At 40.8% G+C, this 11,926-nt stretch overlaps 3 protein-coding genes across 3 annotated transcripts; 1 reads left to right on the top strand and 2 right to left on the bottom strand.

The window, feature by feature from the left end:
• Positions 1–563: 563 nt before the first annotated feature.
• On the bottom strand, positions 564–3,484 carry mars2 (methionyl-tRNA synthetase 2, mitochondrial). The gene is made up of 3 exons (XM_030395605.1): positions 2,758–3,484; positions 2,000–2,334; positions 564–1,795 (listed from the first exon to the last, which is right to left on the bottom strand). Exons 1-3 carry the CDS (start codon positions 3,038–3,040, stop codon positions 617–619), a joined length of 1,797 nt encoding a protein of 598 aa, XP_030251465.1. The 5' UTR covers positions 3,041–3,484; the 3' UTR covers positions 564–616.
• Positions 3,485–3,666: 182 nt separating this feature from the next.
• LOC115568375 (magnesium transporter NIPA2) lies at positions 3,667–8,936 on the top strand. The gene is made up of 5 exons (XM_030395606.1): positions 3,667–4,142; positions 5,194–5,250; positions 5,554–5,644; positions 6,772–6,932; positions 7,056–8,936. The coding sequence occupies exons 1-5, from the start codon at positions 4,010–4,012 to the stop codon at positions 7,688–7,690; spliced, it is 1,077 nt and encodes a 358-aa protein (XP_030251466.1). The 5' UTR covers positions 3,667–4,009; the 3' UTR covers positions 7,691–8,936.
• A 3-nt stretch (positions 8,937–8,939) lies between these two features.
• On the bottom strand, positions 8,940–11,258 carry timm8a (translocase of inner mitochondrial membrane 8 homolog A (yeast)). The gene is made up of 2 exons (XM_030395607.1): positions 11,016–11,258; positions 8,940–9,629 (listed from the first exon to the last, which is right to left on the bottom strand). Exons 1-2 carry the CDS (start codon positions 11,124–11,126, stop codon positions 9,468–9,470), a joined length of 273 nt encoding a protein of 90 aa, XP_030251467.1. The 5' UTR covers positions 11,127–11,258; the 3' UTR covers positions 8,940–9,467.
• Between the last annotated feature and the right edge of the window lie 668 nt (positions 11,259–11,926).

Genomic DNA, 11,926 nt, shown 5'->3' with positions numbered 1-11,926 from the left:
ATTTGTCCTTTGGCTCAGTTTGACATTCGGTGAAGTTACGTGTGGAATAATCCTTTATTTATTTTTTGTTACAGCAGACAGTTTGACATGACACAGTATAAAAAAACACAGGTGCAATAAACAATAATAATGGCAGCATTTTAGTTAACGTGTCAAAGACATTTGCATGCTGGCTCACCATCTTGCTTCAGAAATACTTGGTAAATATAGATAGAAATATTAAGATTCAAGCTTCTCAAATGTGAATATCTCCAGGTGTCTGTACTTCCCTATGACAGTAAACTGAATATCTTTGGATTGTGGGTGAGAAAAAATACATTTCAGTCAAATTTGGCTTTGTGAAACACAATTTTGTAGATCAAACAATAATCTACAGACTAGTTGGCTATTAAAACATTATTTGCAGCCCTATACTCCACCTGGGCTTTATCTGCTATGACAAGTCAAAATGTCCACTGTAAAAAAAGGCTTAATGTGTGAAATTTCCAAATTCTAACTCACCAATAAGACTGTTCGAGATACATGTTGTCCCACCCTGAAGATGATGAACACCACACAGAAGATAGTTTTATTTCTTTATTGCTTGAATCAGTTACAGCAAACATAAAACAATTCCTCATTTCAGTTTTGTTGCCTTTTTGTTTTTCTTTGTTTTTTGTTGATCTACATTCGGACTCTCCAAACGACTAAAAAGCACCCCAGAGTCCGATCCCAGCGCTCTTCCTTCAGAGGGACAGTCTGCTCCCTGATACCTTGGCAGGAAGTTCACATCGGCCCAGCTCCTCCTGCCTTGTTGCACCCCCAGTCTCGACAGCAGCTTGTTAGAAATCTCTGGCACTACTGGCTGTAGTAGTGTGCCATATATCCTGAGGCATTCAAGGGAGACGTGGATGATAGTGTCTAGCCAGCGCTGGTCTTTGCTGTCCGTCCTGTCCAGCTTCCAAGGTGTGTGACGCTGAACAAACCCGTTGGTTTGCCTCACACAGGCACTGATGGCCTCCAGAGCTTTGTACACATGCATGCTCTCATAGTGCTGTGCAACCACAGCAGGGAGATGGTGCACAGCATCCAACATGTGGTAGTCTTCAACCACAGCCCTGCCTCCCTGTTCACGTGGGAAGGACTGGGGGCAGAAAGAGGGGTACACCTGAGCTGGGTTAAGAGCTGGAGCTGTGCAGCGGTTCAGCAGACCACCCAGAGAGTCTGCGAGCTCTGCGTTGAGCAGCTTCATAACTTTGTCGTCTGTGTAATCACAATCTGAGTCTGGGACGCCCTGACGCAGAAGAAAGTACCTCATTCCATCAGTTGTGAACATCTGTGAGCGTTCAAGAGGATCCACCACATTCCCCAAACTTTTAGACATCTTCTTCCCCCCTACTGTCCAGTGGGAGTGCACATGTATCGTCTGTGGCAGCGGCAGTCCAGCCCCGAGGAGAAATGACGGCCAGTAGATGGCATGAAATTTTAAGATGTCCTTTCCAACAATGTGGTGGGCCACGTTCCACCACTGGTTGTGTTTATCCGGATAGCCGGCGACTGTGAGGTAGTTCACCAGAGCGTCTAGCCAAACGTAAATGGTTTGTTCAGCGTCACCCGGGACTGGGATGCCCCACTGAAGGCGGCTTCTCTGGCGGGAGACGGAGAGGTCCGGAAGGTCCTCCTGCAGCCACTGGAGAACAGCCTGGTGGAAACGCTCGGGCTGTATGGCCCGGGGATTTCCTCTGAGCCAGTCGAGCAGCTGAGTCCGAAATGCAGACAGACGGAACATGTAATTCTCCTCTTTCATCCACTCCACCTGCAAAAAAATGGAAAGAGGACAAGAAGTATTGTTGATGGGTTCAAACTTACAAAAGCTCCTCCACTCTCCACAACAGACAATAAATAATTGCTTAATATAGTTAAGATGCTATGTGTTAAAGGAGTGTAGTGCTCATTTAAAGTTTGCACTTTCATATCGACTACATACACACACCTGCTATGATCCCAATTTAGCTCTTACCTTGTGTCCGCTCTCCAGCGATACCTTGATCTCCCTCCCCGATGAGTCCAAAGCATCTACCACCTGCAACGGCGTGAGGAAGCTTTCATCTTGTGTGGAGTACCAGCCTTCATAACTCCCCTTGTAGATGAGCCCTTTGTTCCAGAGCACTGACCAGAAATGCTTTACGGCCTCACAGTGTCTGTGCTCGGTGGTTCTGATGTAGTCTGTGAACAACACGTTGCAGCTGCTGAAGAGATGCTTGAATCTCTCCGACACATCAGTGCAGAAGGTCAGGGGATCTTTTCCTGCAATGTCTGCAGCTTGCTGGATCTTCAAGCCATGTTCATCAGTACCTGAAAGGCAAGATAACAGGGTGGATTGTTTCTGTTATTTGCTTGATAAATCGACTCGAGACAATGTGTTTAACGAAACAACGAAATATGATGAAAATCTGAAGATAGTGCGCAGCAAGATTTCCCAAAGCCCAAATCACGTCTTCACATGGCTTGATACTAAACAGAAAAAGCAGTAAATTCTCATATTTGAGAGGCTAAATGCTAAAAACAGAAAAACGTGTCATTTTTGCTTCATTAATTAATAATCAAAGCTGCCAATTCATTTTCTGTGTACAGATAGATGTGATCCAGTATGAGCTTGAATATGACCATAATGTGGAGATTTGTCTTGTGATAGAAGTTCCTAGATTGTGGACATCACATGCAACCAATAGCAAGAAGGATTACACACATGTATAATTTGGTCAGTGGAAGATTTACCTGTCGCAAACTTTGAGTTGAAGCCCTGAAGTAGCTTGTACCTGTGAAAGCAGTCAGCTATCACAGCCGAATACAGGTGTCCTAAATGCGGAGAAGCGTTCACATAGAAGATGGGAGTGGTTATGTAGTAGTTCTTGTTGTCATTGCAGGAATGTGTGCTCGAGTATCTAACCACGACTCTCTGATGTCTCTCGAGAGCTGAAGCTGGTGAGACAAAATGTCTCTGTTTCAGACTGCGAACAGTCCTAAAGCTCCTGCTGATGAACAGAAAGGGGGTCCTCATGACTTGATAGCAGGATAAATTAAACTACTCCATGGAGTTCAGTATTTATGTTGTACAGTACGTGCTAGCCACTAATTAGCTAGCTGAAAAGACGGCGTTTAAGCACAAAAACATCTAAGCGAACCGATTCAACAACTACCGGAGAATTACTGGAAGACATTAAAGTTGTCCTTGTCAATGTGCTCCATGGAATTGGCAGGAATTATTAAATGTCAAGCTTTTTTTCCCCCTCAACGAGCAACGCATGTGTTTTACTACTCGCACGTCAAGGTTAGCATTTCTTCCGGTTTCTACTAAACAACAATGGCTCGTCCAATCAAAACGCAGTACACCAACCGCCAATCAGAGTGCGATGGCTCTCTCCGGAAGTACCGCGGTGTGTTGTGATAGAAATTACAACGATTACACGCAAAATTATATTTTGGTCAATGGAAGATTTACCTGTCGCAAACCGGAGAATTATTGGAAGACGTTAGACTTGTCCTTGTTAATATGCTCCATGAAATTTGCAGGAATTATTAATACGAAGGGTTAGCGCTTCTTCCGGACACCACCCGCCAATCAGAGTGCGAGGACTCTATCCGGAAATACCGCGGTGACGGCCAGCCAATCAGACGCACCACTCCCCTCAGGTTAGTCATCGTCGACGAATGGGGTTGACGTGACAGCGGAGGTAAACACATTTAACAAAGTTTATCGCGAAGCGGCGTTTTAATAGTATTTTAAACTTAAATACACACAAGCTAAGTGAGCGGTGCCGTCACCTTCCGTTGGTCGCCATCTGTAGCCGTTTGAAAAAGCTCGTTCCAGCCTCGTCGAAGTCGCGAGAGTCACCCTATCATGTGACGTTAGACATGGGGCGCCCGTTACTTCACTCCTGAAAAGTTCCCGAAAGCTTCAACTCAAAGCAGATATTTATTTATTTTTTAGTTTAGCTTTCGTCAGAAGGACGTTTTGTGTTCATTTCAGATGGAAGTGAACCGCACGGACTTCTACATCGGTCTCTCTCTGGCGGTGAGCTCGAGCGCTTTCATCGGCGCAAGTTTCATCCTGAAGAAGAAAGGCCTGCTGCGATTGGCCAGCAAGGGGTCCACGCGAGCAGGTACTGTATTTTAAAATAAGTCTAACTTTATTAATCTTTAATATTTCTATTCTATTTCTGTCCTGTAACTTCAACTGACATTATTGTTATGATTAATTACTATTGTTAATATTGATATTGACTTTATTGTCACGTAGGAGCAAAATAAGCTGGATGTTGATCATGTTAAGCCTATTTGTTTTAAAAATGTGATTGTGAATTATCAATAATATTATTATTTAGTGTTCAGTGATGGAATGTAACTAAGTAAATTTTCTCAAGTATATTACTTAAATGCAATCTTGAGGTACTTGTACTTTCTACTTTCTACTTCAACACATTTTGGACTTGTGGACTACTTTTTACTCCTCTAAAAATGTTTTTAACAATATTGATAACCCTGATTCCAAAAATTAGAAAAATGCTGAATATTGGATCAGTTTATAGTAAGCATAATACACATACATGCAAATATATGTATGATTTACTTATACTTGAACTTTTGATACTTCTACATTCAATATCAGTTATTTTTAAGACTTTTACGCAAGTAACCTTCATACAGGTGACTTTAACTTTTACCAAAGTAAAATATTAGTCAATCAATCTATCTTTGTTTGTATAGTGCCAATTCACAACAAAAGTAATCTGATAACACTTTCCAATTCAAGCAGGTCTAGACAATACTCCTTAATTAATATATTTATTCAACACGATATCTTTACTTTTACTTTATATCTTTAGTTGTTCTTTTTATGACACTGCTGCTTACTGATTTTCCATTCATCTATTAATCGATTTATTGACTAATCATTGCAGCTTCGTCATTATATTATTAAATCATATTATATTACTCTGTAAGCAACTGTTTACTGTTGTCGCTCGTCAAAATATTGTTGTCTTCATGTAGAATTTAATATACAACAATACATCACATTGTTTTGTATGTAAAATAATATCGCTGTCAGATAAATGTAGTGTTGTTCCTGGTGAACAAAGCTAATCTCCCTTTAATTTAAAATCTAAAAGCAATTCTTTTAAACATCGACTCTTTTCTGTCTGTATCTCACAGGTCAGGGGGGGTATGCCTACTTGAAGGAATGGCTGTGGTGGGCAGGACTCATTTCAAGTAAGTGAATGATTTTAGACTCAATTCTGAAAAATGGGTGGCATGGTGAGCTGTTTTTTTTTCTTTTCTTCCACTTGGTTACAGTGCTTGCCGGCCGTGCCCCCTGAAACATTGTGGTCTTTGTTTGACTTGGTTGAAACAAGGCTCTTGTGGGTTTGGTATTTTTGCCGGTGACGCTGTAGCAGAACCCACCACATTATCTTTGAAGTGCACATTCCTCTAAAGAGCACATTTGCACTTGTGGGTTGGAAGAAAATAATATTTCTACATTTTAACCAGATGTTATTCATTTTCATATTCCAGTGGGAACCGGAGAGGCCGCTAACTTCGCCGCGTATGCATTTGCGCCAGCCACACTGGTGACTCCTCTCGGAGCATTGAGTGTACTTGTGAGGTAATTGTGTTTTTTTTTTCAGTTTTTCATACCACTGATGTTATCACAACTGATCACACATGTGCTTAGTGAGATACAGATACTCTTCAGCTTCTCAGCACAGAAGTCTGGTGATTTCTTCTAATATAAATATAGTCAGTGGAGAAAAAAACTAAGGCAAATATGAATTGGTCTCTCTTACAACTATTGCCTGTTTAGCTAGAGACTAATATAGCTTCATCATCTGTTGTTGCCCAAAAACCATTAAAAACACATGATTGAGCCACATTGTTGCACTGGGTGACATTGCCATTAATTACCATGAACACTGGTGGTGGCCGCTTATTTTGAGGTGATCCCATGAACACCATCTGGTGACGTAATCCTTACAAGAGCAACGTTTGGCTGCCTGGACTAATCAGTATTTTATAGGTATAATATTGTAGGAGTCACTTTTAGAGATGAACCTACAGAGAATCCTTTGTCAGGAACACCAGCTCATTGTTAATCATTCTGTCTTGACTTTGCTGTTTCAGTTTAGTCTTACTGCCCACATAAAGTTATCTTCGGCTGTGGCAAGCAGATTTTTTTTAGGCAAAAGGCTCTAAAAACTAACCAAATTGTGGACAGACACAGTGGTGCATTTAGTTGCTAAAGAGTCAGACATTTCCTTCAGGAGTTAGTATGGACAAAAAACTGAGTAACGTTTTTAACATACATGAATAAGGTGGCAAGAAACACGATATAAGTTCACCATATAAAAAAAAAAAGGTAACAACATTAAACAGCGTCTCTAGAGCCAGAGGTTGTTTTGTCGGTTCTGGCTCTGCATCCATTTAAGATTTGAGAAGCACAATGAAGACAACAAAAAAGATTCAGGAATATGAATATATTATTTATTTACAGCCCGCACAGTGTAGCTCTTAAAGCTTGATCATTGATCAATGTTCACAGCTTGTTTCTGCTTCCCCCAAGTGGACAAAACAAAATCCAATATTGCAGTCTTGTGACCAGTCAGTGGTTCATTAGTAGCTTGTGACCCACAGTTAAAATACTCACCAAATGCATCAGTTTAATGTGTAGTAGTGTTGTTGTGTGTATAGTCCACTGTTTGTGTTAACTGTCAGTGTCTGTGTCATTTGTTTCAGTGCCGTTCTCTCCTCGTACTTCCTGAATGAGAGGCTAAATGTACACGGGAAGATTGGTTGCCTGCTGTGCGTCCTGGGCTCCACAGTGATGGTGATCCACGCCCCACAGGAAGAGGAGGTTGCTTCTCTCAGCGCCATGGCTGAGAAGCTCAAAGACCCAGGTAGAGATGACACAGACCAGCCCCTCGTCAGTGTGATTGTGAAATGATTAACAATGTTAGAGAAAAGGGCTGGATGTTTTTTTTTTTCCAGGGTACTAACTCCTTCTCGAATGCTCCCGCTAGGTTTCATTGTGTTTGCTGTGTGCGTTGTGGGAAGCAGCCTGGTTCTTATCTTTGCTGTGGCGCCGCGGTTTGGACAGAAGAATGTGCTGGTCTACATCCTGATCTGCTCTGTGATTGGCTCCCTCTCTGTGTCTTGTGTCAAGGGCCTGGGCATTGGCATTAAGCAGCTGTTTGCCGGTACAGCAGTGCTGAAGGAACCCCTCTTCTGGTCGTTAGTCATCTGCCTGGTAGTTTGCGTCACCGTTCAAATCAGCTACCTGAACAAAGCCCTCGACATCTTTAACACCTCCTTGGTCACTCCCATCTACTACGTCTTCTTCACCACGTCAGTCATGGCCTGCTCAGCTATCCTCTTCAAGGAATGGTTGAGTATGACCACTGATGGAATAGTGGGAACAATTAGCGGGTTCCTCACTATCATTCTGGGGATCTTCCTCCTCCATGCCTTTAAGGACATCACATTCAGCTGTGATTCCCTTCCACTCTACCTGAGGAAGGGTCCTCAGGGCTTTCCACGGGGGCAACAACCTTACGTGGCTCTTCCCAGCCACGAAGTGCAAGCACAGGATGAGACGAAGCTACCCAGAGAAGGAAACTCGAAGGGGGTCTGGGGCACGCACCAGAGAGCGCCTTAAAGAGGACCAGAAGCCTTTTGAAAAAAATTGCTTTATGCAATTCTGAAGCTTTAACGCACATCAGAGCTTTACTAAAATATCAAGTCTCTCTTAAACAATACATTTTGCACTGGAGTTGCCATGAGAACAATGTTCTTATCAGTACACTGGATTTCATGGAATGGTATGTTACTGGTTTGTACATGATGTTACATCCATGTTTTTGCTTTGGTCCAAAAAAAATACAGGACAGAATTAGACCTGCAATGATTAATCAATGTTGTATTTTCATAACCTTTTTAATGATGAATGAGTTTATTGTTTAAGAAAACAAAAGTCAGAAGACTATGATCAAATGTAGTCTTTTTTTACGATTTCTTTGCTCTTTATAACAGTTAAGAAATAAGGAAGACATTTGAGGACGTCATCTTGGGCTTTGGGAGACACTGATCAACATTTTCTGACATTTTTATAGACCAAGCAATGAATCAAGAAATAATTAACAGATTAATAGACAATGAAAATGAATGTTAGTTGCAGCCCAGAACAATGAGCTACCATAGTATTTATATCAATGTGAATGTCAGCTGCACTGCTGTGTACAAAAAATTAATGTAACGTTGAACATATTAAGGTGGGGCCTTCTGTTGCTGAAAATAACCGTGTAGTTTTGCACTTTTTAACCTTATAAATTGTACAAATGTAAAACTTTACAGCCAGTTTTAAAGGTGCCAAATGTCAGAATTGGCCACCTGTTGAAATCATTCTCAAAACAAACAGGGGGCAGCATATCACCAGAGCAACCGCTAACTGTAGCCACGTGTTAGCTCGATAAGCCGTGCATCTAGTGGTCCAGACTGTGAACTCAAGAGTGTTGGAATGGGCTGTTGCTAGCTTGTTAGCATGCTGTCTTCAGTAGATGTTATCTGCTGCACAAAACAAACATAATGTCAAAACTGAGGATCCTTTATATTCTGTTCTTCTCTTTAGTCAATTTTTTTGAATGCTTGCAACGAAAATTCTTCCACATTGCACCTTTAAAGATGGTGTGTGATTGCTTTGAATACATTTCAATCATCTGTTGTTGAAGAACCAGTTTTCATAATTCCGGTTTCTGTAATACCTCAGAACTATACATCAACTGCACCAAAGAATGTTCTTTTCCTGTATAAATTAATTCATGTGCCAAAACCTGTAACGTGTCTCAAATGTAACTGTTACTTTTTGTCAGTTTGATAACGCTGATTAAAACATTACTTTTTCAGCAGACTTATTTGGCATTTTGTTTATTGCATATGTACAGTCCAGAACCTTGTGTCTCTTCTGTCAAAACATTGTTAGTTCTCTTAAATTACAGCAGAGTGTGGCGGTGAAGTCTTCTTTCGCCGTCAAGCTGAACATCTCAGGTGCCTCCATCTTCCTGCAGCCTCCCGCACATAACCCGTTAGTCACAGCAGTGGATGTGAAACACTTTCAACATCAGTCTGAACACTGAACTGACAACAATTTCATGACTTGACAAACAAAACCAACATGAAGTTGCTTCAAATGACAAACCACAATCTTTGCAACACTCATAACCTGATAAGTGGAGGACGAATAAAACCTTAGACTTTTGCATGAGTCCATACATGGTGTTAATCTCAGGCACTTGTATCAAAAGTAACACTTGATGATGTTCCTTATTCCAGTTGAAGGGACTGTTCAGCAACATACAGTCAGCTGTCAGGACCGAACAGCTTCCTCACAGACCCGGGGCTGAGTGCATGTGTCTCATCAGTTATTTCAGAGACAGTTTTCAGTCTGACATGGTCTCAGAGAATGAACCCCTGCTCCTCTGAGTCTGTTCCAGTCTGTTCAGGATGAATTGGCTGGTGTCAATAAACCGCTCCACACAGTTAACGAAGCACATTTCTGTCCTCGAGTCCATTTTTGGCCCGGGTTTGTCCATACATTTCTCCTGAAGACAAAAACAGAATAATTTAGGGGAAATGCAACAGATAATACAAGTAGAGCACCACATTGAGCACAGACACTTCAGGGGAGACAACAAGTGGTTGATTTCCATTACAGAGATATGTGAAAACTTGTTACTTTTTCCTTCTGAAAATGCATTTTCCTCACAATCTTGCCTTTTTTTTCTCACCTTCTGCCTTTTTTGATCTCACAATTTTTACTTTATCTCACAATTCTGACATTTAATTTACTTACTTTTTAAATCTCATAGTTCAAAATTGTGAGATATAGTCAAAATTGTGAGATATAAAGTCAAACTGTGAGGTAAAAGTCAAAATTCTGAGATGAAAAGTCACAATTGCGAGATAAAAAAATCAAAATTCTGAGATAAAAAGTCACAATTGCGAGGTAAAAAAGTAAAAGGCTCAAAATTTTGCCTTTATCTCATAATTTTGATATTTAAATTAATTTTTTTTAACCTCGTAGGTTAAACTTTATATCACACAATTTTAACATATTATGTTTAACTTCTCATAATTTAGACTTTTATAACTCATTGGTTCGACCTTCAAACCTTTCATTCCATAATTCCCTAACCAGTGGAAAAAGGCTTCATGCTTCCTGACATAACATTAGTGACAGTGTTGATTTCCAAACAGTAAACAAACATATTAAACTATGTTTACACTTTGAAATAACGTCATCCTGGGGGTTATATGTCAGCTGCGCGTGGCCTTGCCTTAGCTGTGACATCAGCACTCTGAGTTATGTCGTCATCAGGTAACAACTGCCAACATTAGAGAGGGAAGTTAAAGCCGGACTTTATAGCCATTTTACAGCAGCAGGCTGCCTCCTCAGAGGTTTCAGCGTCATCTCACAGAGGTCTACTTTCAGTACAGTGAAATAAAGTTTTTGACATGGCCGAAACCAACATTTAAATCCCATTTCTCCACACTGATGCTGCGCTTTGCTCTTCTTGTCCGCAGCGCTAACGTGAACTAGCAGCAGCTGGTCGGTGTAGCGGCCCTTGCAGTCCAGGGAAATATTGGACTTTAACAATGGTTCCGCAAACAATTAAGTGTTCCAGACAGAGAGAGGACATCTGGAGGACCACAAAGACAACTTAGAATACAACCTGCTGCTTCTAAGAATAAAAAAAACCGTTTGCCATTATTGCTTCAGGAACGTTATGTGACCAAATCCATACCAAGTCCTGTTGCTAACAGTTCGGACATGAGGCTAATAGTTTACCTCTGCATATTGTAATATGAACACAGCATGTAAAACAAGAATATGCAGCTTGTTTTGATCAGTGTCAGGCAGGCTAGCTATAGAGTCTATATAAAAAGCATACTGCAGGGCTCCACTGCTAGCTTAAAGCTGCACTTACCCAGCAGACCTCCGTCATTTGATGCACCAGCTGCTGAAATCTTTGTTTTTGAGTCTCGACCTCGATAAACTGCTGAAGCTGAGGGTCAGCTGTCGCTCCCTGGCCGTCCATGTTTCGCTAAAACGAGGTCGTAAGAGCAATATTTGTCTAATTCGGAAAGCCTGACGGCTCTATTGCTGACCTTCACGTGCGGTATGGATGGATGACAGGAAATAGGAAGTAGCCTGACCAATCACAGAGCGCGTTTTTCTGACGACATACACCGTCATACCAGAGTCATACATAAGGCTAAATGTATCAGCCTTTAATTCTTGTGAAGAACATCTTATTTATGGATTTAAGTTTGTATGATATTTATAATTCATATGACTTTATTAATTTGCTAGTTTTGCTAGTTTAATTACATTGTTTTGTTTTGTCTGTTTTTTTCTTTTGTTTTGTATGTGCTTTGATGTGCCTTGTTCTTTGTAATTATATATTTTAATAGAGTTTTTAAAAAACAGCCATATTGAAAATGAGTCAGAGAAAAAAAAAAATCGTATTACATACATTGAAATTCTGTCTATTACAGTTGTCAGTTTACTTTTTTACTTTTTCGGTCCTCGTCAGCCTTCAACTTTTCACCTTTTTTGCCTTCTTTCACCTTTTTAAGCTCTTTCAGCCCTGTTACTCTACAGCTTTTTAGTCTTTTTAGATATTCATGTTTCTGCCTTTTCAACTCCTTCAAGAATACAACTTCATGTTCAGCTAGAGAAACTGTTCAGCTATCAAAATGTTCAACTTTGTTAGCCCATTAAACCTATTGCTTTCAAGCCTTTCTGCCTCAGCAGCTGTTGGAAAATTCTGCTTTTTCTGCAAAATCCCGACCATTCAGCCTATAGTTTTATGCATTTTCGGCAGTACGTTCAGCA

This window comes from Sparus aurata, chromosome 18, assembly GCF_900880675.1.
Source record: "Sparus aurata chromosome 18, fSpaAur1.1, whole genome shotgun sequence".
Classification (NCBI taxonomy): domain Eukaryota; kingdom Metazoa; phylum Chordata; class Actinopteri; order Spariformes; family Sparidae; genus Sparus; species Sparus aurata.
The sequence above is the reverse complement of the archived record's forward strand: the minus strand, read 5'-3'. Positions and strand labels throughout refer to the sequence as shown.